The sequence below is a fragment of the Sarcophilus harrisii genome, chromosome 4, assembly GCF_902635505.1.
Source record: "Sarcophilus harrisii chromosome 4, mSarHar1.11, whole genome shotgun sequence".
NCBI classification, from domain to species: Eukaryota; Metazoa; Chordata; class Mammalia; order Dasyuromorphia; family Dasyuridae; genus Sarcophilus; species Sarcophilus harrisii.
In genome coordinates, this window is record NC_045429.1 from 409,190,360 (window position 1) to 409,217,017 (window position 26,658).

General features: G+C 34.7%; 1 protein-coding gene across 6 annotated transcripts in view; it reads left to right on the plus strand.

Moving 5' to 3' along the window:
* NTNG1 (netrin G1) overlaps window positions 1-24,166 on the plus strand; it is a 432,645-nt gene extending 408,479 nt beyond the window's left edge. For all 6 annotated transcript variants that reach the window (XM_031967180.1, XM_031967178.1, XM_031967181.1 and 3 more), the window contains one exon: window positions 22,840-24,166. In XM_031967180.1, the coding sequence (XP_031823040.1) occupies window positions 22,840-23,063 (224 nt within the window). In that variant the 3' untranslated portion in view covers window positions 23,064-24,166. The remainder of the gene's footprint in view (window positions 1-22,839) is intronic.
* Window positions 24,167-26,658: the final 2,492 nt, after the last annotated feature.

Genomic DNA, 26,658 nt, shown 5'->3' on the forward strand with positions numbered 1-26,658 from the left:
TACAATCAGAGAGAATTCTTGAAATAGTCTCACCAAGCTACTTGACCCTGTTATATAGAGAAGTAAATTCATCATTGAAGTAAAATCAAAAAGTTTGTAGGTTTTACTCTGACCTCCAGGGGAAATATTAAAGTGAAAATTATGAAATTAGAAGCCATAAATGATGCAGAAGATACAACTCTGGGTCTCAAGTAAGGAATATCTGAATATGGAAGGAAGGAAGAAAGGAAGGAAGGGAGGAAGGAAGGAAGGAAGGACAGAAGGACAGAAGGAAAGAAGGAAAGGAAGGAAGGAAGGAAAGAAGGAAGGAAGAAAGGAAGGAAAGAAGGAAGGAAGGAAGGAGGGAAGGAAGGAAGGAAGGAAGGAAGGAAGGAAGGAAGGAAGGAAGGAAGGAAGGAAGGAAGGAAGGAAAGAAGAGTTGTGTGACAGGATATTCATTTAAACTCTGTTTTTATTTCCTCAACTGTAAAATGAGATAATAATAGCACTTATCTGCAATGGTTGCTATGAAGATCAAATGAAATATTAATGGGGAAAGCAGTTAGCACAATATCTGGCACATAGTGAATACTTAGTTTCTTTTCTTTTTAAAAAATGTATTCATATTTATTTAATTAAATATTTCCTAATTAGTTTTTTTTAAATAACATTCATGAGGGCAAGGCAATAAGAGTAAGTAGCTTGCCCCAAATCACATAGCTAGTAAGTGTCAAGTGTCTGAGTCCAGATTTGATCAGGTTCTCCTGACTCCAGGGGCAGTATTCTATCAACTGCACTACTTTGCTGCTCCAACATTCATTTTTCAAAATATTGAATTCTATATTTTCTCCCTCCTGCCTGCTTTTTCCACAGGCTTCAAGAAGGCAATTAACATGGTATCAATTATAAATGTAAAGTCATATAAAATATTTCCATATAAGTCATGTTACAAAAGTAAATACACATTCTGATGGACATGGCTCTCTTCAACCATGAGATGATTCAGGCCAGTTGCAATGATCTTGTGATGAAGAGAGCCATTTATACCCAGAGAGAGGACTATGGGAACTGAGTGTGGTTCACAACATAGCATTTCTACTCTTTTTGTTGTTATTTGCTTACATTTTATTTTCCTTCTCAATTTTTTCCGGTCTGATTTTATTTTTCTTGTGCAGCAAAATAATTGTATAAATATGTATGCTTATATTGGGTTTGACATATATTTCTATCATATTTAACATATATTGGATGCTTGCCATCTAGGAGAGGGGGTATGGGAGAATTGGAACACAAGGTTTTACAAGAATTAATGTCACAGAATTATCCATGCATATGTTTTGAAAAATAAAAAGGAGAGAGGGGGGAGAAGGAAGGGGGAAAGAGAGAGAGAGAGAGAGAGAGAGAGAGATGGGGAAGGAAGGAGGGAGGAAGGGAGGGAGGGAAGAAAAGAGGGAGGGAGGGAAGGAAAGGGAGAGGGAGAAGGAAAAGGAGAGGGAGAGGAAGAAAAGGAAGGAAGGAAGGAAAGAAGGAAGGAAGGAAGGAACAAAGGAAGGAAGGAAGGAAAGAAAAGAGGAAGGAAGGAAGGAAAGAAAAGAAGAATGGAGGAAGAAAAGAAAAGAAGAAGGGAGGAAGGAAGGAAGGAAGGAACGAAGGAAGGAAGGAAGGAAGGAACGAAGGAAGGAAGGAAGGAAGAAAAGGAAGAAGGGAGGAAGGAAGGGAGGGAGAGAGGGAGGAAGGGAAAAAGGAAGGGAGGGAGAGAGAAAGGGAGGGAGGGAGAGAAAGAGAGAGAGAGAAAGAAAGAAAGAAAGAAAGAAAGAAAGAAAGAAAGAAAGAAAGAAAGAATATACATATGTGTGCACACATAACAAGAAAAATAAAGTGAAACAAGTTTGTTTTCACAAAGAGTTCATCACTTCTCTCTCTGGAATTAAATAACATTTTTCATCATGAGTTCTTTGGAATTGTCTTGAATCATTGTTTTAATCAAAATAGCTAAGTCTTTCACATTTTATCACTGTAACAATATTATTGTTAGGATAAAGTTCTTCTAGTTCTCACTTCATTTTGCATCTGTTTACATAAATCTTCCCAGGTTTTTCTGAGAACATTGTACTCATCATTTCTTATTTCACAATAGTTTTCTATCACAATCATATATCACTTTGGTTGACTCTTTCCTCAATTTCCCCTCAATGATAATGAGCATCCCCTCAATTTCCAATTTTTTGCTGTCACAAAAAGTGCTTTAAAAATTTTTGTACAATTAAGTATTTTCCCTTTTTTGGAATATTTACCTAGTATTGCTAGTATTGTCAAAGTTTTGGGGTATATTTCTAAATTGTTCTCCAGAATAGTTGAACCACTTAACAACTCAGTCAACAAGTGTGAGATCATATTTAAAAGTTGTTTTAATTTGCATTTCTCTAGTCAATGGTGATTTAGAGTATTTTTCATATGCCAATTAGCTTTGATTTCTTCTTCTGAAAATTATCTATTGCTATCTTTTGACCATCTATCAACTGAGGAATGGCTATTTGTTTCTCTGCATTTCCTAAGAATCAAAATTCTTAACCATTTTGATCCATAAAAATAAGACCATATTAAATAATTGAGACATAAAATTATGATTTAGAATATAGTAAGTTTTAAACTTGAAATCTTTGAGGCCTTAACACAAAATGCTAAGGAGATAGTTAGTGACCATCTAGCTCAGAAAGCAAATTACAAAGAACCAATATGGCTTCTTCAAAAACAACTCATGCCAGATTAACCTCATTTCCTTTTTTTGCCAGGAATACTAAAATAATAAAACAAGAGAATATTGGAAATTTGAATTACCAGTATTTTCACCAAGCATTTGATAAAGCATCTCATTAATCTTGTAGAAATAAAGTTAGAGAGCTATAGATAAAACAATAATGCAACTAGATGGATTTAAGAATGCCTGAATATCTATCATCAAAAAGAAATCCTTAGGGGGCCAACAGAAGTTTGGCAAGAGATCTCCAGTGAAGTGTTCAAGGGATCTGAACTTGGAATATGAGCATTTTTGCCAATGATTCTAATCAAAGAAGAGATGCAATGCTTATTAAATCTGCAGACAGGCCAAAGCTGACAGGGATAGCTAACATACCAGTTTATAAGAAAGAGCTTGGATGTGACATGAATAAGTTTATAAGAAATAAAATCGCATTAAAGTGATTTCCCAAATACATGTTGGAGGGGACATGGTTAGATAGCAGTATGAGAAAGAACCAGGGATGTCAGTAGTAAGGTATGTCAGCCAAAAAGAGAAATAATGAAATTGTGGATTATACTAGTCATAGTTTCTAATCAATTGCCAAATGCTTATTAAGGCTCTACTATGTTCCAGACACTATGCTAGATTTTGGAAATACAAATACAAAAGTGAATAAGTTTGCCCTTAAGGTACTTACACATAGAGAAATGCTTGTTCAAGATTCAGAGAAATGTTGCTACATGATACCTCATTTGTTAGAAAGATTTCTTTGCATCAAGATGAATGTTTCAACTTTGCAACTGTTATCCATTACTACTAATTCTGCCTCCTGGGCTCAGGGAGAGCATGCTAAAGCTTTCTGGTGTTAAGATGATAAGAATCAAAAGGCTGAAGCAAGATGGCAGAGAAAAGGCATGGACTCCCCTGAGATCTCCCTAAAACCTTTCTGAATATCTTTACAATGGAAGGGAAAATAGGAAAGGTGAGAGAGCAAGTGAGTAAACCTTAGTCTCATCAGAATTGATTCCAAGAAGGAATAACCTACATATTGTTTATAGAAAACTGTTTTAGATTACAGAAAAATAGGAGGGGAAATGGATATGAGAAGGAGGGGAGTAATAGGTAGGCAAATTGAGGCAAGTAGTCAGAAGTAAAACACTGTGGAGGAAGGACAAGGTGAAAGGAGACAGGGTTTTAGGGAATATGAGGAAAATGAAGCATTAATGGACTTTTGAAGTCTAATTGATTAAATCATTCTTTAAAGCAATTTACAACTATGCAAAAGAAGCTATAAAACCACGCATACCATTTTCCCCCAATAGTATTTTTTCCACAAAAACATGCAAAGACAATTTTCAACATATACTTCTGGGAAACCTTTTGCTCCAAACTTTTCTCCCTCCCTACCTTCTTCCCCCCTTCCCAAGACAGCAAGCAACCCAATATAAGTTAAACATGTGCAATTCTAAATATATTCCCATATTTGTCATGCTCGTGCATACCTTTTGACTTAGCAATATCACTACTGGCTCTGTATATAAAAAAAGAGGTATTTAAAAAATGAAAAGGCTCTATATCCAAAAATATTTATAGCAGTGGGATGCCCATCAATTGGGGAATGGATGAACAAACTGACATGTGATTGTCATGGAATACTATTGTCCTATAAAGAAATGATTAGCAAGATGCTCTTAGAAAAACCTGGAAAGACTTATATGAACTGATGCAAAGTGAAATGTACTATGTACAAAGTAACAGCAATATTGTAAGATAGTCAGCTGGGAATGACTTAGCTATTCTCATCAGTACAATAATCCAAAACAATTCTGAAAGACTTATGATGAAAAAATGCTATATATTCCCAGAAAAAAAGAACTGATGGTATCTGAATACAAATTAAAACATACTTTTTTATTTTATTTTTCTTAAGGGATTTTTTTGGTGGGCACATATATTTGTATGGCTACACATTTTTACCCTATTTCAAGTTCTCAATTTCTTTATGAGGTTGGTGAGGAGAGAAGCAAATTCAAAGTTTTAAAAGTTTTTTAAAAGTTTAAAAGTTTTAAAAATGAATGTTAAAATTGTTTTATGTGTATTTTGGGATAAATAAGATATTTTAAAAATAAGATTCAAGGATAAGGACTGGATCTAAAATTTCCTTAGCAGGAGAAGAAACAGATGAGGAACTTTCCTCTACCAATTCAAATCAGCACTTTTTAGCATCCTCTCTGTCAATTATACTCTCAGAGAATTGCCCACACTAGAAGACAGAGGAAATAATTGATTTACACTTATCAGCCAGGTAGAGTCAGGCAAGACTTGAGTCCAAGACTTGTATCTTTTTTTTTTTTTTTTTTGAGGCAATTGAAATTATGTGACTTGACTAGGGATACACAGCTAGTAAGAGTCTGCGGCCATATTAGAAATCAAGTCCTTCTGACTAGGACTGATGCTCTATCCATTTTGTCAACTAAAGTTCCCATCAGGCTTTGTGTCTTGAAGTTCATTTCTACAGAGATTATGTAATACTTTTTGTCAAGACTAAGAAAGCAAAGTGTGACACAAGAGTTAGAATTCCCAAGATGATTGTTATTAATAATTAGCATATTTTGTATTTAATAAAAGAATTTCCCTGGGAAGTTTAAATGTTTCTTGGCAGCTTATTAACTATCACAATAGGCTCTCAAAATCAGTAGTAAGTGGTCATGGAATTTTAGAGCTCCTTAGAAATGATAAAAATCATTCAAATAAAGATCATTAATATTACAGATAAGTAAACTGAGGTATAGAGAAGGAAAGTCACTTGCCCTAAGTCATGGGTAACAAATAGCAGAGGCTAAGAACCCATAGTGCCATGGAAAGGTTTCTTGCTTTGAAGTCAGGGAAATTGGGTTCAAATCCTGGCCTCTGTCATAGTTTATGTGATCTGTGCAGATGACCACCTCTCTGGCCCTCAGTTTCTTCAACTGCAAAATGAAGAGATTGAACTGCATTACCTCAAAATCTTTTCCATCTGTAAATCTAATATCTTGTCATCCTATGTTCTCAGATTCCTGCTCTAGTGCTTTATCATAAGAAACTTTTTCTGCATAATTCTATGGTTCTTATTTTTTGGATAAATTGATTTAAAAAAAGATTTTAAGAAATGTCCCTAAGCCTTATACAAAGTCCGCAATAAAACTCACATACAAAGTCAGCAATAAAACTCACATCCATTCAATTGCTCACTTAAGGATGTACAATACTTCAGTCCCACAGTGTTGTTAATCAGCAAATATATATTGTCTTACAATACAGGTAGCATTATAAAGAATATTACATTTGTGGCTGTCCTTCCTGTCAAGGAATTTACAATCTAATTAGGAAAAAAGATATTCAAACAAAAGTTAATTATCAGTCTGGTAGACCCATCCAATATCCAGGTAGATAGTCCAAAACCACAAGCACAAGAGATATAAGATAGGAATAAAAGGAGTCACAACATCAGAATCATACCAAAAGATACACAAAATCTTAACCATGATAGTTTAGGTGGCCTGAAGAAAGGTACAATGAGTGTTCATATGATCAAGGGAGTATGATTGGGTTGGATAGAGAGACCATATTTGCAATGGCAGGAAATAAAACTGGAAAGGTTAGGAAAAATAAAAATGACCTTGAATTTAAGGTAAAGGAATTTTGATATTAACCTATAGGCAATGGGAAGTTATTTTGTATGGTGAAACCAGAGTTTTAGAAAGAGTAACCTGATAGTGATATGCAAGATAAATTAAATGGAGGAAACAATAGAGTGAAATCAATTAGTTATGAAGCTATTGGAATGATTGCTTTCAAGTTATACCTTCCCATATCTCTTATCTCTCTTTTTGCCCCTTCAATTGATGACTTTTTCCTTCATTTTCAATCTTTTCTTATCTATTTTCTCCTCTTCTGATGTCATATACAATGAAGTCTCTCTCTTCAAAATCAAATAAAATCAAACTTCCATTTGATCCTACTATCCCTTTCAGATGTAAGCTATCATCCAGTGTCTTTCCTTACAGTAGATATAATATATGTATATAATATATATGTGTGTATATTACTTATGTTATATATGTATATGTATACATGTATATATGTGTACATATCGTGAAAATACATACACACATATATGTATATGTATATATCCTCAGGCAGTAGCTAGTCTGGGAGCCATAGACTGATAATTAACTTCAGATTCATACTTGAAGCAAGCCATTTAACCTCCCTGTATTCTAGACAAATTTCTAAGACTGTAAATTGCAGAGAATGTGCCAATATAGATTGAAGGAAAAGTTTCCTCAACCAGATAATTCCCTACACCAGTAAAATCTTAGGTACTGTCTTATTCACTTTTCATCTTCTTGCAATCTGAATTCTAACTTCATTCCAAAGGAATGTTCTTTCCAACTAATAAGCAGCAAGCAATTATTAAGTTCCTATTATATTCCACACATTGTGTTACAGTCAAGGTATATAAACACAAAGATGAAATAGCCCTTGCTCTCACTAAACTTGTTTCATAAGGGGATTCAATATCTTAATTTATAAATAAATGCAAGATAAATGTAGAGTGATTTGGAAAGGAGGGAGACACTAACCACTGGGCAGTATTGGAAAGGCCTTTTGAGGAAAGTAACAGGTGATGACTTTTAAAGGATGCTAAGTGTTCTCAAAGGCAGAGGTAAGGAGGGAAAGTATTCCAAACATGAGGAAAAGTCTATGCAAAGTCCCTAAGGTGGGAGATAGAACATTATGTAGGGGGACCCACATGTAGGCCACTTTGGGCCTTAGGAAGTTACCAAAATCTTCAATGCTTTCTTCATTGTGATAATCTAAGGACTTTCTAGGTCCTGATCCTATTACCAAATTAAAATTCATAAAGCATAGGAAAGAGCTTCTCAATCCTGTCCTCAACTAGCTTAATGGCTCCCTATTGCCTTTGAGAATCAACCATTTGACCTTTAAAGTCCTTCACAGTCTTTCTTCAACTTACTTTCTAGGCTGATTACACACTACTTATGCTGCTTACACTTAAAGTTGTCCTATATACTAGTCTTTAAACATAGCATTCCATTCAATATCTTTGCCTACACTATCATCTATTCCTGGAGTGGTCTTTCTTACTAAGGTCTCTTAGAATCCGTGATAGCTTTTCAAGTTTCAGCTCAAATTTCACTTCTCTCCCCTAATTCTTAAATCACTACCTTTGCAACCACCATGTGTCTGTTTGTATATATGCTGCATTTTCTTCTACATGTTACTTTTTCTAACATGTTACCTTCACTCAGTAAGTAGAATATATAATTTCCTTTAGGGCAAAAGTCTATCTAACTTTTGTCTTGTTAATCACAATGGTACATTATATGTGCTTAACAAATACTTGTTGATTGACTTTCAGGCATGAAGTTATAGGAGCCTAAGTTGATGACAATAGAAATGGGATATGTTAGAGAGGGGTGAGGGAATGAAGGAGAGAGGGAGGGAGAAAGAGAAGAAGAGGGACAGGGAAAGGGAGAGGGAAGAAGGGAGGAAGGAAAAGAGAGAAGAAGAAGGGAGGGGAGAGTGATTAGGGAAGAAGGGAATGAAGGAGGGGAGAAATAGAGAGGAAGAGGGAGGGAGAGAAAGAGGGAGAGGGAGAAAGAGAAGGAAAGGAATAAGGAGAGAGAGAGAGAGAGAGAGAGAGTAGGGAGAGAAAGAGGGAGAGAGAGGTGTGTCAGAAAAAAAATTGTCAAAACAAATCATGCCAGAGAAACATAAATGTTTCTTCTGGAGAAAGAAAAGCAGCCAAAATTACACAAATGTCATCAGTGAGAATGTCCTTCTCTCTTTTTTGAATAGCTACCTATAAACAGTAACAATGACTAAAGTTCAAGGACAGAATTCTCACCTAGCTAAAAAAGTCAACAAGCACTTATTAAGCGCTTAATGTATGTCTGGTGCTTGGGACAAAGGAAAACAAAGACAGGGTCTCTGGCCTCTAAGAGCTCACAGTCTAACAAAAGAGATTATATACTACAATCTAAGTATGTACAAGATATGTACAGTGTAAATGGGAGGTAACTGAGAGGGAAAGTTCTAGCACTTAGTTAGGGAAGAGGGGAATGGAGAAGACCAGAAAAGATCTCTTTCAAATAAGTGAATTTAAACTGAGTTTTGAAGGAAATCAGAAAAGCCAAGAGAGAAAAAGGAGAAAATTCTAAGCATTGAGAACTTCTAGCCAAAAAGTCATGGACTCCTAACATAACATGTTGTATGAAAGAAATTGCAAGAGATTCAGTGTTTTGGGAATGGAGGACATGGAAAAAAGTAGAGTTGAAAAACCTAAAAAGATTTTATATTTGATTCTAGAGTTTTGTTTTGGAAGATTAGTGGAGAATGGACTTGAGTAGAAAGAGCCTTGAGTTGAAGAGAACAAGTAGAAGGGTAATGCCATAATGTAGGTCTGAGGTGGTCAGGGCTTGTTAACTGAGTGGTACTTGTATGAATAGAGAGATGTTATAAAGATAGAATGACAAGACTTAGCTACATATTGGATATGTGGAACAGCTTCAAGAGAGGAATTAAGGGTAATACTTAGGCTGTGACGCTGAATAACTAGGAAAATGATGGTGACCTTAACAGTAATAAGGGATTTAGAAAAGGGAAGGAACAGGGAAGAAATTTGCTCATGCTACATGTTATTAATGAAAAGTGGAGTACATATTCCTCAGATTGTAAAAATGAGGAATCCAGCATTGGAACTAACTCATTTCCTTCCACTCTGTTTCTGTGACAGAATCTCCTGCAGAATCATTCCATTTGGATTTATGTCTAAGGAGTAAAAAGTCAATTCTGAGTTTTACTGGAAAAAGGAAGCTTTCTTATGACCAGCCAGGGTGAAATGGGGAGCACAATCAGTTATTCATATTGAGTAATTCATATTAGCATCAAATTAGGCTGTCTTTACACAGCTCTGAGATACCACCAATGAAATAAAATTGTGTTCCATTTTGAATGCTACATTTAGAATGGATGTTAATAGCCTGGAGATTAGACAGAAGAAGACAACATGACATATAAAGATTTGATAGAACAGAAGAAAGAGAAGACTTAAGAGTCTTCATGTCTGCAAGTTTTTGAAGGATTGTAAAAGAAGGAGAGACTGAGTTAGACTTGTTCTGCTTGTCCCAAAAGAGCAGAACTAAGAATCATAGGTGGATGTTGCAGAGGAGCAAATTGGGACTTAACGTCAGGAAACATTGAAATCATCTGGAGCTATCCAAAATCTACCAAAATATGCTTGCTCTGGTGTCAGTGAGTTCTCTCTTTTATGTGTTCAAGAATAACTAGATGACCGGTTGTCAGAAATGTTATAGAAGAGATTCTTGTTCCTTTATTGACTGGATCAGGTGGTCATCAAAACCCCTTCCCAACTCTAAATAGTATTCTATGATCATGGCATCAATATTCTACCTGACGAAGAAGCTATCATGATCTCTAGAATCCAGGCTAACATCAAGGAATGAGTGATGTGATAAAAGTAGTTTGGAATTCTGAATAGAGACTATTACTGGGAATCATATCTAGCCTCAGTTCCATTTTCCTGAGTTAACCACATCTAGCACGTTTTAGAATTTTCCCACTTGTACTTCCTAATGATGGGGAGAGGAGAGATAAACAAAACATTTAATATGGGCTTCAGGCATCTCCTAACTGACTTTGTCAGCATTTTTTTAATTGTCTTAACTTCATTTTTTTTTACTTTTTTCTCTAACCTTGGAGTTATCGACATCAATATGTTTTACCTCAACACTTGAATTACCAGGGAAATAATTTCATTTCATCCTAACATAAAAGCATCTCCCTTGACTTGGTTTGACAATAACAGGAGATAGAAGAATGCCGGGGCCTACTGAAGGCAAGAGTGAATTAGAATAGATTGTTGGGTTAAAAAATAAGAAAAAATTACTGCTGAGTTCTGTAGCTATTTTTCATACTTAAAATTTAAAAATCCTAAGAGGGCTTAGACCATATTTGGAGCAATTCCTGCCAAGTACATTTAAGAAAAAATTAAGTCTCTAAGGAAATATTTGGCTATAGCTTGACAAGGAAGAATGGGAAAATTAAATTTTCACTCTACAAAATACTTTAAGCATTTGAATATGAGATTTTTGTGCAGAGAACAAACAATCACCACATATAAAGTAGTGATATATCTATCTCCTTTCATGTTATACACATGCCTCTCTCCATTTTTCAGTGCTAGAGATCAGTGACTGGATGCTTGTGATGCCATAATCATTATTGGTGAAATTTTCAGGAGGTTTCTTTTCATCACTAGCATATAACAATATGAAGCATTGTTATTTGAACTCATTTAGAAGCATTTAACAAGTTAATACTTTGTATCAAGTAATGGTAATTCAAAGATAAAAAATGGTAAAGTATTTACTCTTGAGGAGTTTATATTCTACAAAGGAAACCACTTTGGGGAACTTGAAAGAGCAACAAAGTAATATGAAACTAAAAATCACCGTATTTGTACTCTAAGGCATAAACAATTAAGAACCAAATGTCAGATTGTTTATAGGACATCTCCACTTGGATATTCTATTCCATCATAGAAATATATGTGTGTATTTATTTAATGTATATTTATGGTTGAAATATCCTTAACAACATAAGAAATATAGGATATTGCATGAAGGAAAGGTATTTTATTGAAGTGGAAAAGAGGGGGAAGAGAATAAACATTTTTACAGTATCTACTATATGACAGTAACTGTGCTAAATGCTTTACAAATATTTATTCATTTGATCTTCACAACAAGCATTCAAGATAAGGATTATTATTATTATTATTTTATAGTTTATAAAAATTAGGTTGAGAAATAGATATCTTAATAGGAGATAGTGGATATCTGAAGCCAGTTTCCTAACTCTTTAAGTCTAACACTCAAGCCCCATTAACTGTCAACATTTTCTTGATTTCGGTATGACAGTAAGTGATCTATAACTCAGAATGTCCTTCTAGTTCAAGATGAGTCAGCAAGCAGAAAAAAAAAAATCTAAGGAGAGGAAGGAAATACAAATGGGTCGTTTTCTTTGAGGCTTCCAATCTATTTGATCTGTGGCATCCTGACCTGTGTTCAAGTTTGGTCTCACACACTAGCCGTGTGATAGGCCATTCAGTTAACCAGTCAGTACATATTTAGAGACAGGACTTGAACGTAGGTCATCCTATTCTAAAGCTGTCTCCCTTTATTTTCTCCCTCTCTCTCCTTCTGATTCTTTTAGTCTCTTCAAAATATAAATATTATCTGTGTATATATTTTTTTAAATTTAGACATGCTATTTCATCATTGTAAGAATGTGTTTGCATATATGTAGAATATAACCTATGGCAATCCAAGCCTGAAATTAATGTATTTAACTGTCAATTTTAGAATACTCCTTTCATGACTTTCCATTGAAAGTAAGGTGTGGGAATGAGAGAAAACTGACATTATTTAGTTAGGCTTCAATAGATTTAGGAATGAGACCAATTTGGATCATTTGTGTTTTTTCTGAAGGACTGTGGTTTATATTACATCAAAATAGATAATATAATTGTTAAAATAGAAAAATATATAATGATAACAGTTATTTAATAAGATGGCAAAATATATTATATTACTGCTTAAAATAATATTGTTATCTCACCAAATGATAACTCTATTGATTCCATTAAATCCTATATATAAGATTGTGCTTGAGTGTACCTTCCTTTATACTCCACCCTTTACCTTTTGACAATTACTTTGACATTCAATAGTTTTTCAGTTGTGTCCAACTTTTCTTAACCCCATTTGGAATTTTCTTGGTAAAGACACTTCAATGATTCACCAATTCCTCTTCTGGCTCACTTATAAATAAGGATTTAACAGAAGCAAATGACATCCAGGATTACATAACTAGTACATATCTGAGACCAGGTTTGAACTCATGAAGATAAATCTTGATTCCAAACCCACTGTTCTATCCACTATACCATCTGTCCCTTTAACAATTAACCCAGAAAAAAAAAGAATCAAGAAAGCAATATTTTCTAAGATTTAATTTCAAAGTATGTTCTTCCCACCACACTGGATAAAAAAACTAGTGATTTCTCAGCATCCCACTTAGGAAACTCTTGCCTAAATATGATTTTAATACAACATTAAATGACCTTTTAAGAAAGAACTTACCTATTTTTATCTGGTAGCATTTCAAAGTGCATTAATTCTTCTTCCATAATTGTAGGGTTTTTAACCCTAAAGTCAGTGAAAATTGAAAACTTTCTGCATCTTTAAGTCATCCTAACCTTGAAGTCATCTGACTACATCTTGCCTTTGTTTGGAATACATAAACTTTGCTGAATGATGCTTGACTATTTTGAATGATGTTTCCACTGAGTGGTCAAGAGGAAGTATCTTTTCTCCTGGGAATTGTGCCATTGGAGATTCATTGATAATAGAGAAATCAGAATATGATAGCTGGTCTCTGGGATTAAGCTTTGTCACATTGCATTTCCTATTGTATCTGATAGTCCAGCTGACAACTTCTATCTTTCTCATCAGTTCAGTTCCTTAAGTTGTGTGACATCTTCATTAGATAGAAACCATAAAGATTTCATCTTATGATATGGAGTTGCCTTTCTCTAAAACTTTTACTCCTTACTTAAGCCCACCCCTCCAACTGCATAAACAATCCCAATATATCATGTCCCTTCCAATAGATTGTCCAACTTTGTCATCTCCATTCAATAACTTCTTTTTAAACTCTCTCTTTCTACTGACTCCTTCCCTACTATTAAAAACATGCCTATGTTTCCCCAGGCTTCCCCCCCCCCAAAAAAAAAAAAAACCTCTCAATCATTTCATCAATATTATCATTTTATACTCTTATGCCCTCTGTGGCCAAACTCTTTGAAAAAATTCTCTATAATAGGTGTCTCCATTTCTCTCCTTTTAATCATTTCTTAACCCCTTTATAATCTGACTGATTTCAGCACTCCTCCAAAACTACCCTCTCCAAAGTGACTAATGATTGCTTAATTGCCAAATTCAATGATCCTTTCTCAGTCCTCATTCCCCATGACCTCTCTGCAGCTTTTTACACCATTGATCACTCTGTCCTCCTTGATACTGTCTCCTCTCTATGTTTTTTGGGGACACCATTCTCTTCTGCTTTTCATATCTATCAGATCACTCCTCTTTAGTTGCTTTTGCTGGATTTTCAATGAATTCACACACTAACTGAAGATGTTCCAGGGCAAGATCCTGTCCTGAGCCCTCTTCTCCTCTCTCTATAAAACTCCATCTGGGATCTCATTAATTCCTTTAGATTTAATTGCCATCTCTATCCTAATGATTTTTAAATCAAATTCATCTACTGACTTGTGAAAATCTTGGGTTTACAATTGTCTTTTGGATAGCTCCAATGTTCTGTAGACATTTTAAAGTAAATGTGTCCAAAATTGAACACATTATTTTTCTCCTAACTTCTTTATTATTATCAAAAGACACACCAGTCTCTCAGTCACTCAGATTCCCAATCTAGATGTCATCCTCAACCTTTCACTATCTCTTACCACGGCCTATTGATTTCAACTTTGCAATATCTCTCAAATACTCCCTTTTCTCTCCTCTGATAGTGCTGTCACTCTGACTTGGGCCTTCATCACCTCATTTCTGGATTAATGGTTCTACCTATCTCAACTTTCTCCCCACTCTAATCTCTCTACCATTCAGCCACCAAAGTGAATTTTCTAAAGCACAAGTCTGACCATGTGACCTCACACGTTCCCCAGCAATCAGTACATTCCAGTGGCTTCATATCACTTCCAAGATCAAACACAAAATCTTCTATTTGGCATTTAAAGCCTTTCATGCCCTATGTTTCTTCCTCTGCCCTGAACTTAACCTTCCAAGTCTAGTTACACTTTACTCTCTACAATGTGCACTGACCTCCTTAAACAAAACACTCCATGTCTCAGTTCTGTACATTTTCTCTGCCTGTCCCCCATGATTGGACTTCTCTGTCTCCCTATGTCTTCTAGCTTCCTTGCTTTCCTTTAAGTCAAAACTAAAATCTTATCTTGTACAGAAAGTCTTTCCCAAGTTCTCTTTATACTATTGCTTCCTCTCTATTAGTTTTTTTCTTATCCTGGTACTGCATGTAGCGTTTATACATACATATAGACAGACAGATAGACAGATAATACTATATATTATATACATACATGTACATATACATATTTTGGCCTTGACTTAAGGTTTCATTAGTAATGGGAACTCTCTGAGTGTGAAAGCTCCTTCTATTAGCCTAGATTTTCAACTCTAATGTAATTTATTATATTAGGAAGTTGTCTAAGAAAGTAAGAGTTTAAATTTGATTTTTGATTTTTTTTTACCTTTTTGTATCCAATTTTATTTTTCAGGAACATTTTTTATAGCTATATTTTTTTATTTTAATAGCCTTTTATTTACAGGTTATATGTATGGGTAACTTTACAGTATGGACAATTGCCAAACCTCTTGTTCCAATTTTTCCTCTCCTTCCTCCCACCCCCTTCCCCAGATGGCAGGATGACCAGTAGATGTTAAATATATTAAAATATAAATTAGATACACAATAAGTATACATGACCAAACAGTTATCTTGCTATACAAAAAGAATTGGACTCTGAAATATTGTACAATTAGCCTGTGAAGGAAATCAAAAATGCAGGTGGGCAAAAATAGAGGGATTGGGAATTCAGTGTAATGATTCTTAGTCATCTCCCAGAGTTCTTTCACTGGGCGTAGCTGATTCAGTTCATTACTACTCCATTGGAACTGATTTGGTTCATCTCATTGCTGAGGATGGCCAGGTCCATCAGAACTAGTCATCATATAGTGTTGTTGTTGAAGTATATAATGATCTCCTGGCCCTGCTCATTTCACTCAGCATCAGTTCGTGTAAGTGAGAGTTTAAATTTGTCCTGGGTTTTGAAGATTAGATTTGTTAGAGATAGACCAAGTCACAATTCCCCTTGATACTAAAACAATAATGATATTAATAAAAGCTGACATTTATAGAGGTCTTTGGGGTTTACAAAGTACTTTATGTACATTCTTTTTTATTTGATACCTGTGAACAAGTATTTTATTGTTGTTCCCATTTTATAGATAAGGAACTAAAATTCAAATAAATCAAATGACTTGACCTGAATTTAAGGTCCTTGAACACAGGATCTATCTTTCTTTTGTAATTATATCCTTAACACTTAGAATAGTACTTGTTACAAAGTAGGTACTGAATGAATATGTTTTTGTTAGTCAGTTTATTCATGGACTGACGATACAGTATATCAATGACCAAGATGGGATTTTAATCCCATTCTTCCTATCTTCAAATCAATTTTTTTTCCATTGGTGTGTGGTCGTATAAACAGTTTCCTATATTCTAGCTCAGTTCCCACTTGTTATCAATCTTTCATATTATAATTAATATAAGAGAATGTTCATTGAGACTGGGTATAAAGGTAATTTCCCTGAGAAATCATATGTTTTAAAGCATTATGATGGTATAATCAGTTTGAATGCATTGACCATTCAAAGAGTCAATAAACCATCTAGCAATACATATTCTACAGATCACAAGCACACAGATCACATACACACAATCAGATTTGTTATTAGGTTTTTGTTTTTACTCTCTAATCTAGATGGAGGTGTTGTCAGAAAGGTGTTGTTTATTTTCTGCTTTCTAATTAGGCATCTCAGATTGAACAGAGGGAAAAGCAGTGTTTTACTCATTAGTTTGAAAGAAATGAACCTACCCATCTAACCTACTTACTGTGAGTTTCCTTTATAAGATAGGATTTCAGGAGAATTTTGGATAATAGTTTGTGGTTATCTTGTGTGCTAAACTTTTTCAAAGGACTGATATTGCTTTCTTTATTTCATCTTCACAATGAATGCCCCTGAAAGAAAATCTCAAGGGCATATTTTATTATCCTCATTTCAAAGATAGATGAAAACATTTGAGGCACAATGAAATAAAATGACTTGACCAATGTCACACAACCACTTAGCAGCAAATTCAAGGTCAGATCCTAGGGCAGGCACATGGGATACCTTTTACAACCTACTTGGCCAACTGAGAATAAACAAGTTAATGTAAATAATCAAATGTAAAAATCATCAGCACAAGAGGAAGTTAAGGTTTTCAGATATTTGACAGTAGGTAGGTTATCTAACTTTTTGTGTCTTGTAAAATCATAAAACTCACTAATGAAAAATGCATACATGAATCACAGAATGTTGGAGATGGGTATGAACTTAAAAGTCATACATTTAGTCTAAACTCCTTCTAATACAGATAAAGAAACTGAGGTCTAGAAAGACTTTTCATTGTTTACTTTGACTAATAGACCAAGAAAAAGAAGTGAGATTTTTCTCTAATACAAAATCAGGATTTTATGTTTTTTGTACTTCATTAATAAGACTGACCATCAATGACATCAGAATATTTTCAGTTTTCTGGATTCATAAATCTGCTTTCATTCATTGATTCATCTCCCAATTAGTTGCCAAATATTGATGATGCTTACTATAGTTTTTCTATTCAGATACATTATATCTACTAACTTCATCCAGGTCTTCACCAACTTATATCCTTATTATTGATTTTTTTTTCTTTTTTACCCACATATATTTTATTGGTTTAATTGAATAATTGAATTAATTATTCATTGGTTTGATGAATCCCTAGTGAAAGAACCTTCTGTATGAAATGAAATTAGCAACTGTCCCGTACCTTATATTTTTCAAGCATTTCCTAGGACATTGAGAGGTTAAATTGGTAGCTTTCTCAGGGTAATTAAATGTTAAATGTTAAGGGTGGTATTTGATCTGAACTTTGAGATCAGTTTTTTTTTCTGTTTCTTCTCATTGTGGCAAAAAAAATCATTTTATCAATTTATTTTCCTGTTTAAAAAAAATTGAAGCAATTCTGTTTTTTTTTTTTAGCTGAGGCAATTGAGGTTAAGTGACTTGCCCAAAGTCACACAGCCAGGCAGTGTTAAGTATCTTAAGGCAGATTTGAACTGAGGTCCTCATGACTTCAGGGATGGTACTCTATCCACTACACCAATTAGCTGCCCCTGGGTTATCCTTTTTAATCAACTCTTCAGCCTGAATGAAGAAAAAATAAGAATTGGCATTTATACATCACTTAAGAATTGCAAAATTCTTCACACACAGTATTTCATTGATCCTTTCAGTGTGAGACACATGCTCAAATATTGTCATCCCCAAGTTACAGGGCAAGAATTTTTGGCCAAGAAGAACTGGAATAAGGTGATCCAGCTAGATTATGTCTGGGATCAGATTCTAGCCTAGAATCACCAGTCTATAAACCTGACACTCTGTCTACTACACTAAGGTACCCTCTTAAAGTTCTGCCATTTAACGTCCAATCAAGTCAACAAGCATTTATGAAGCATTTACTAAGAGTCAGGAACTGTGCCAAGTCCTTGAAATACACAAAAAAGAAAAAAAATGAAATTTCTAATCTCAAGGAGTTCATTCTCTAGTCTGGAAAATAACATGCTTGCAAACAAGATATACATACACACACACACACACACACACACATATATATATATATGTGTGTGTGTGCGTGTATATATATATATATATATATATATATATATATATTTATTATAGAGTATAATTTCAGAGAGAATACACTAAGATTAAGTAAGGAGGACTCAAAAAGCCTCCTTGTAGAACCTAAGACTTTAGCTGAGACTTGAAGGAAACTGGTCAGTTTCTCCATTAATTGTGATAGCCACTCCCAGACACTTCAAATTTATTCCCTCAATCCCAGTTCTCTCTACTATAGTCAAGCCAGTATGTTTGTTACCCCTGCCATACACTGCCCTTTCCCAACAAAATGAATTCTCCTTTTTTTCCACATATGCCTATCACCTCCTTCCAGATCCAAATCAAAATTACCTTCCAAGAAGTTTTCTTTGATCTGTATACTCTCAGCAATTCCACATTCAATTCTATTTCTCCCATTGCTATATTACTTCCCTGTCTGATGTCAGCTTTTGTCTGATGTTATGTCCTCCCACCTAGACTGCAGATTCTGTGAAAGCAGAGATGCTATCTTTTATGTCTTGTTTTATATCCAGAGCAGGTACACAGTTTCACAACGAGAAGAAAGGCTTGAAAAACGCTTGTCAGTCAACTAGCTAATTCATTCAACCAGAGAAATTCAATGTTTAAAGAGATTTTGGAGAGAGGAATGAAAACTAGAGATTGAATAAGACATTGTGCTAGGATTAGATAAGGTTCTTTCAGTAGCATTAAAGTTCTCTAATTACAAGAGGGCTAGTCACCTGTGTTCATATTACATCTGGATTAGAAAGAATATAACCACTGGGGGACTAAAAAGTCATATATTCTGTAGAGCAAAAGTGTCTAACTCAAGGCCTCTTGGTATCTTGTAAATAAAAAACTTCTCAGTACAACCCAGACCAGATTAAAATGTACCTGGAAAATGTTCAACAAATAAATTAAAATACAACATTAATAATGTTAATTTGTGGTTTTCCAAGTCAATATGTGACCTATATGGATTCATTTGAGTTTGACATTACTTCTATGAGGATGCTAAAGTTCAGTAGAAATAAAGAATACTCTAAGATGCATTTTGTGATACATGAGTAGAATATTTGTACTTGTAGGAAGATACAGCTCATAGATCACTTGGATTTGGAGTTCTGGCGCAATAAAATATCTGTATTAAGACTGTGTAAGCTTTAGAGAGTAAGGAGACACCAAGGTACCTTAAAGAGGAGTAAACTTTACCAAATGGAAAAAAGAAATATGTCAACGCTCCCATCTTGATCAAAAATGGAATCAGGCCCATGAATGACTTCCATCTTGGGCAAGACAATAGACCCAATTTTTAAAAAAATCTTATATTTTGTTTTTTTAATTAACCAAGCAGTCATCATTTATTAAATGGCTATAATATGCTAAATACTAAGAATACAAAGACAAAACTAAAAAATCTCTGCCTTCCTAGAGCTTACCTTCTATTGTGGAAGATAGATAGATAGATAGATAGACAGACATAGACATAGATATAGATATAGATAATTTATACAAAATGAATAAGAGATAGTATGGGGAAAGAGTAAAGTAATACCTGGAGAATCAGAAAAGACTTCCTAAAATGGTGTTTGAATTCAGAACTTATACATCTATATCATATTATATATATACATATATATATATATTATATATGTGCATAAAATGAAGCAAAACTAATCCATTCATTGACCATGTCTGAAAATGTCTGTTTCTTTCTACACTTCTAGTCTAACATACCTTTTTCAAGAAGAGAAAAGCATTCTCATATGTAATTTTTACAGGAAAAAAAAAAACTATTCCTCTCCTTCCGAACCTTATAAGATAATGCAGCTTGAGATATTTTTTTAGGCACATTATTTTATTCGATTTAATATAATCCTCAAATTAATTAATCCATGGGTACTTTTTAAATATAAACAATCTTTGAATTTTTACTTTTATAATATAATCAGTATAGAAAGACTTGGAAGAAAAAATTTCTGATAAATAGTTAATATTCAGGACCAAAATCAGAAGAAAAAAATTGATTTTTAAAAGGAGACATTTAATTAGCTATTGATTTGTACTCAATTACTCAAGGCCAGCAATTATCAATATTGATGAAACAAATATTTCACCATGACTGTTGTCCAAATGAAATGGAAGTCTTGCTTAGAGACCTTTTCCCTTAAAGAATAAACACTGAACTTTTTATCTTTAAATTCTGGCACCTAATGTCTTATTTGATTATCCTGGATTGTACCATGTAGATAAATATATTCTGATAAGTCACAGAAGCAAAGTACTGACTGCTGAGCTGGATTTCATTTTTTAAAAATAAATCATCACTTTAGTAAGGGACCCATACTTATTGTTTCTCTAGGCCAGAAGTGAATTCCAAAATGCATAAATGTATCACATGAGCTGATAGAATTCATGTTCTATACTCATAATCTCAAAGCAGCTGAAGGAGGGGAATTTAACTTAATAATAAGGATTGCCATTGAGAGGTGTCCACAGGAGTACATATTAGAATTTGAAAGAGCACATGTTATATCAGAATTTCAAAAGTTTCATCTTCAGGACCCATTAATATTCTCTGCTGACATTTATAGATTACTGAGTGTGGGTACATTTCACAATTATGCCAATGAGTTATAAAACTTCATTTAAAACTAGAAAGGAACTGTTGAGAGAGGCAATAAAATGGGAAGATGCTTATTGGTCACTTTTTATTAACTATGTGTCTATGCACAAGCACCATTTCTCAAGTTCATTTGCCTACACAGACTAAGCAGGAGTTGATGTGGGAAGAATTTGTTTTTTTAAGGCAACATAGTGTTGAAAGAAACATGATTTATGAACTGAGTAAGGTCATGTGTCATCATATCTTGGGAGGTGATATATGGGAGGGGGGGTTTTCTTTATTTTTTGTTCTTTTTTTTTTTTTTTTTTTTTTTTTGGTTTAGCTTGTATTTTTAAAATACCCTGGTCTCAGTGGATCTTGCACATTCTCTTCAGGGTCCTCTTTCCCTCTCTCTCCCTCCCCTCTTTTTACCTCTATTTGTTTTTGTTTCTCTGCATCACTCTCTGTATCTCTTTCAATGTCACACCTCTTTTTTATCTCCTTGCTTCCTTTCTCTCCTTCCTCTCTTTCTCTCTCTCTCTCTCTCTCTCTCTCTCTCTCTCTCTCTCTCTCTCTCTTTCTCTTTCTCTCTCTAAGTTGAACAGATAGATGGAAGGATAGACAGATAGGCATATAGATGGGTAGATGGATGAGTGGATGGAAAGAGCTCTGTCTCTTAGGGAATTTATTTAAGAGATTTGAGAAATATTGAAAAAACATAGTGGTTTCTAAAAAGTGACTTGCTCTCATCTGTTTCCCACTCTCTGCTTCCCCTTCTGTACAGTCCCCCTCCTATATGTTAAATGCTTAAGCAGCACATGTTGTCTGGAAGTATTCCTGACTTTTCCTATTTCTTATTGTTTTAATTTCCCTGGGTCCTATTTAATATTCTGCTTAATCAGTGGAACCTTGATTATCTGAAAGAATTGGAGACTTAGAATTAATGAGGATAACCAGGATATCAGGATGAGAAGTCTTGAGATGGGAAAAGAAGCCTGATGAAGGGCATGACCAAAATTCAGATCCCTTGAATTGTTTTGCTGATTTATTAAAAGTGATTCTATTAATTGATTGAAATCGCAAAATCTAGATAATCAGGATTTTTGCTGTGAGCATATTACAGAAACACAGAATCAAGGTAACCTTGGATTCTACTTCCTATATTTACAAGGCAATAAATGTCCTAATAGACTGTCAGGAACAAATGTGAATGTTCTTTCTGAGGCTCCTTCAATTAAATATACTTTATGTCTTTCGATCTGGATTAAAAGGCAATGTTAAACACCCACTTTGGTTGCATGCTAGCTCTCCCATACCATTTCCCCTCCATACTTTTTGTTTCTATTCTGACACATACATATACACATGCATGTCAGTCAGTAAAACCAGACGGGAGTGTGAGTCATTGCCTATATATGTTTAATCATTCTAGCAATGCTACTTTGCATTTCTTTTTTTTCCATTCATTTGACTCAAGCACTCCTGCTGTCTTAGAGCAGAAGCTTCTCCTTGGAAAAATCAGGCATACATAAAAGTTTCCAGCTTCATGAAGAGAAGACACTGCCAAACAATGGGTATTAGATTATTTTGCATTGTGCAGCCTGGAATGAACAACAATATTCTCCAAGATTATCATCCTTCCTCCCCCCAAAAAAGATCTCTGTTAAAAATAGAAAATTTGTTCAAAAGTAGCAAATCTCAATTGTTTGGAAACTCAAGTCATATTCTTTGTATGTTGGGTATGAGGGGAAGGGGATGAAATAGGAAATCAATAGATTGAGGGCTTTCCATACTAGAGGAACTTAAGTTGATTTTGTTTTTTTCCCATTTTGCAGCCAATGTGTGTGACAATGAATTCCTGCACTGCCAAAATGGAGGGACGTGTCACAACAACGTGAAGTGTCAGTGTCCAGCTGGCTACACTGGCATCCTGTGCGAGAAGCTACGGTGTGAGGAGGCTGGAAGTTGCAGCTCAGACTCTGGCCATGGGGCAAGGGCACAGGGCTCTCTTACTCTGCTGGTGGCTCTGCTAGGAATAACTGGCCCACACCTCTTTTAGGCTCAAGTATACTCTATGGCCTCAAGTTCAGCCAACTGATGGGACTATACCATGGGGAAGCTAAACTAATCCAAGATTTTGCTACTAACATAGAAAAATACACACACACATGTTGAAAAACAAAAACAACTAAGGCGGCCTAACTGAACTAAGCCATATTAATCAATTGTGGACAGCAATTCCGAGTCAAGACTGTTAATTTCTGACTCCAGACAAGTTGGCAGCTGCTGATATTATTACTACAAATCACAACGCCAGCTGCAGGACTTACTGTGGATTGAAGGGGCTGTAAAAGCCCTCCCCATTCTCACCCCAAAACAGGGAAAAAATTTAAAAAAAAAAAACAACCTAGAAACACACACATAAACATTTATGCCTCTAATCTGGTGCGCTCTCTTGTACCTCTCTGCCCAGTGTGTGGACCAACCAAATAGAAGCATTCTTTGCTGTCAGTGCATTGTGGGTATAAGGAAATCTGGTCAAAGCTGCCATATTGGTCTGCTTCAGTCCCTGAATCCCTTCCAATCTGTGCTATAGTGACCGTTGCTCTGTAAGTAACCCTTGTTGGTTGAAAGATTTCTTTGTCTGATGTTAGTGATGCACATGTGTTACAGCCCCTTCCAAAAATATCTCAAGACAGTCATATCCTTGTGTATCTTAGCAGCACTACATCACTCCAGTGCTGATATACACCTACCGTACAAGAGTGGCTATAAGGGAAAAGAAAAAAGAAAAAAAAAAAAAAAGAAGAAGAAGTGTATCTATCCTTTTGTATTCAAATGAAGTTATTTTTCTTGAAATAATGTACAATGTAGATTTTTGTATTATTGCTAATTTGTGTTACAAGACAATCTGTTAATGTATTTGATTCTAATCAGATAAGAAGATGGTTACATTTTCTTTGTCCTTTTTTTTAAAATTTTGTTTTGTTTTGTTTTGTTTAATTGTGCAGAGATCCCTCTGTATGAGCAACGTGCTGGCATCAAAGAATATCAGTTTACATATATAAAAAGTGTAATAAGATTCCACCAAAGGACATTCTAAATGTTTTCTTGTTGCTTTAATCTGGAAGATTTAAAGAATAAAAATTCCTGCATAAATGATATCAGGAATTGTTATTGCCATTTCTTAAGACAAAAAGAAGCCTCTATTTGGCAGATCTACAATCATTTTTACTATTTGTGATGTGGACCGAACATATTTTCAGCAGCTGAATTTAGGACTCAGCAAGAAGAATTGTCGTTCTTTATCTTGGACAGTGTCGGCAAAATATGGGACCATTTCCACTTGAGAAAATTGTAAAAACAAATGAAAAAAAATTCTAAGGTTCTGCCAAGATTACATAAAAACTTTTTGGCAGCATTTTAGAGGGACTTTTTTTAAAGGTCATGTGACTTCTCCAGATTGACAGTGGCACATGATTATATGGGATGGTTAATTATGAGACCTAAAATGTAATGTTTTACATTGAATGCCCATGAGAGAGGCAACCTGAAGATTCGGGAAAGTTGCAAGAAAATGAGAAATTAGTCATTAGTCCCATTACTCAAGATAAATTCAGATTTAGCATTTAGATCAAGTGCAAGATATCTTGCAAAAAAAATAATTACAAAATGATACTCTGGCAAATAAAGTTTGCTTTGAGTAGTGCTCACGGTGAAATAAATTTTTGCTTCTGCCTTTTGTTAGGCCAGTTATCTTATATGACATTAAGACAAAGATGAGGGGAATGACAGAAGCTTACAAAGTTTTAAAGACATGAAAATTCATGGAGATTAAAACAATGTGGATTACATTTCCAGCAGGCGACCAATAAATTATCAATATCATCACAGGGATTTTTAAAAAAATGATTAATTGACCTAGCCAAGAGTTCGAAGAGACAAAGAGAGACAGAGAGAGACAGTGAAGAGACAGAGGTAGAGGTGGGGAGGGAGAGGGAGAAGAGAGAGAGGGAGACAGATAGAGAGGAAGAAAGAGAGAAAGAGGAGAGAGGGAAAAAAGAGGGAGAGAGAGGAAGACAGAAAGAGGAAGAGACAGAGAGAGACAAAGAGAGGGAAGGGAGGCAAAGAGGGAAGAGATAGGAAAGAAAAGGGAGAAGAAGTAGGAAAGAGGGAGAGAAAGTTAGATGTCTTAGAGATGTCTTTTGGTAAATGCTCTGGATAAACACTATGGAAGGGAACAGGCTGTTTTACTGGTTTTGTTCCCAGAAAAGTCAATTCAAAAGAGGCAATAAAAGGTAAACAGGTAATGTCTGTGCTGCCAGCAACCCCACTTCCAAGTCCATTGGATGTTTGTTATTCAAAACAGCAGTCTTTGTCAATGTATGAAATAAAATAGGATGAAAGAAATTAGGGCTTTGGATCAGAGCCAACAGGACTAGCCCCAAATTGGAGACTTACATTAGATGCACAATCATGAAAATAAACAGAAAATTATATTACAGCCTCACCCAGGAAAATAAATGCAAAGACAAATGACATATGGAACCAGAGATTACTTATAATTAAGTGGATTTCTAATATTAAAATTGGAATTTCAGTTGTCTTAAAGTTTATTAGCACAAACCAAAGGCAGACTGTGTAATTATTGGTGAAGATGCACTTTAACAATCCTTATCCATTCATGACTTTGTTGAAATGCTCAGGAGCCATCCACTGCTTATTTTAAATAGAGATCCTGGAAGTTAATTTTAAAGTTGAATGAATGTCTTATAGCAAATCATTCATCTAAGTTTTGTTTCTAAGCAGGTATCATCATCTAAATGAATGTGGAATGCATTGTTTTCAGCAAACTTAGATGTAGTTCTCTGCATTTCCAGAAATGATGCAGTCTGCATTTAATAAAAATACAATTTTAGGTATATAATTAATGAAATGGAATTTTCTTTTTCTCCTAGATCTAATATTTCATGTTTTTAGTTTTTTTTAAGTTTAGAAGACAATCAGGGTTAAGTGAATTGCCCAGGGCCACAGGGTTAAATGTCAAATTTCTAAGGCTAAATTTGAATTCAGATCCTGCTGACTCCAAATCAGTGCTGTCTCCATTGCACTATATCAAGATGCCCCAATCTATCCCTTTTTAAAAGCACAGGACTTTTTTTAAAAATTCAAAATTAGATCCTTTGTTTGACTGCCTATTGAATCATTTAGAGTAATTACCAAGCTATTGTATTGAATCACTTTAACAAAATTAGGAGAGAATCAATGGGACTGAAAATGTCACTCTTTTGCTCAAAAATCTTCATTTGTTCCCCATTGTCATTAGCATAAAATAGAAGCATTGATTCATAGATTTAGATATGAATGGAATGCTAGAGGTCACATGGTTTCTGTCCTATCAAATATAAATTCCTTAATCATTTATGACTCTCCACAATCTGAACTTGATTCTAGTCTTGTTTCATATTATTCCCATTTATGTGCTCTATTCTAACCAAATAAACTTCCTACCAATTCTTCAATCAAGTCATGAACTCTGCTACCTCCATTTATTAGCAGAGGCCCCAAACTACATTTAAGCCATTTGCCTTTTAGTTTCTGCCCATTGGAATCTTTCATTTCCTTCAAGACCCAGTTCAAGTAACACTCCCACC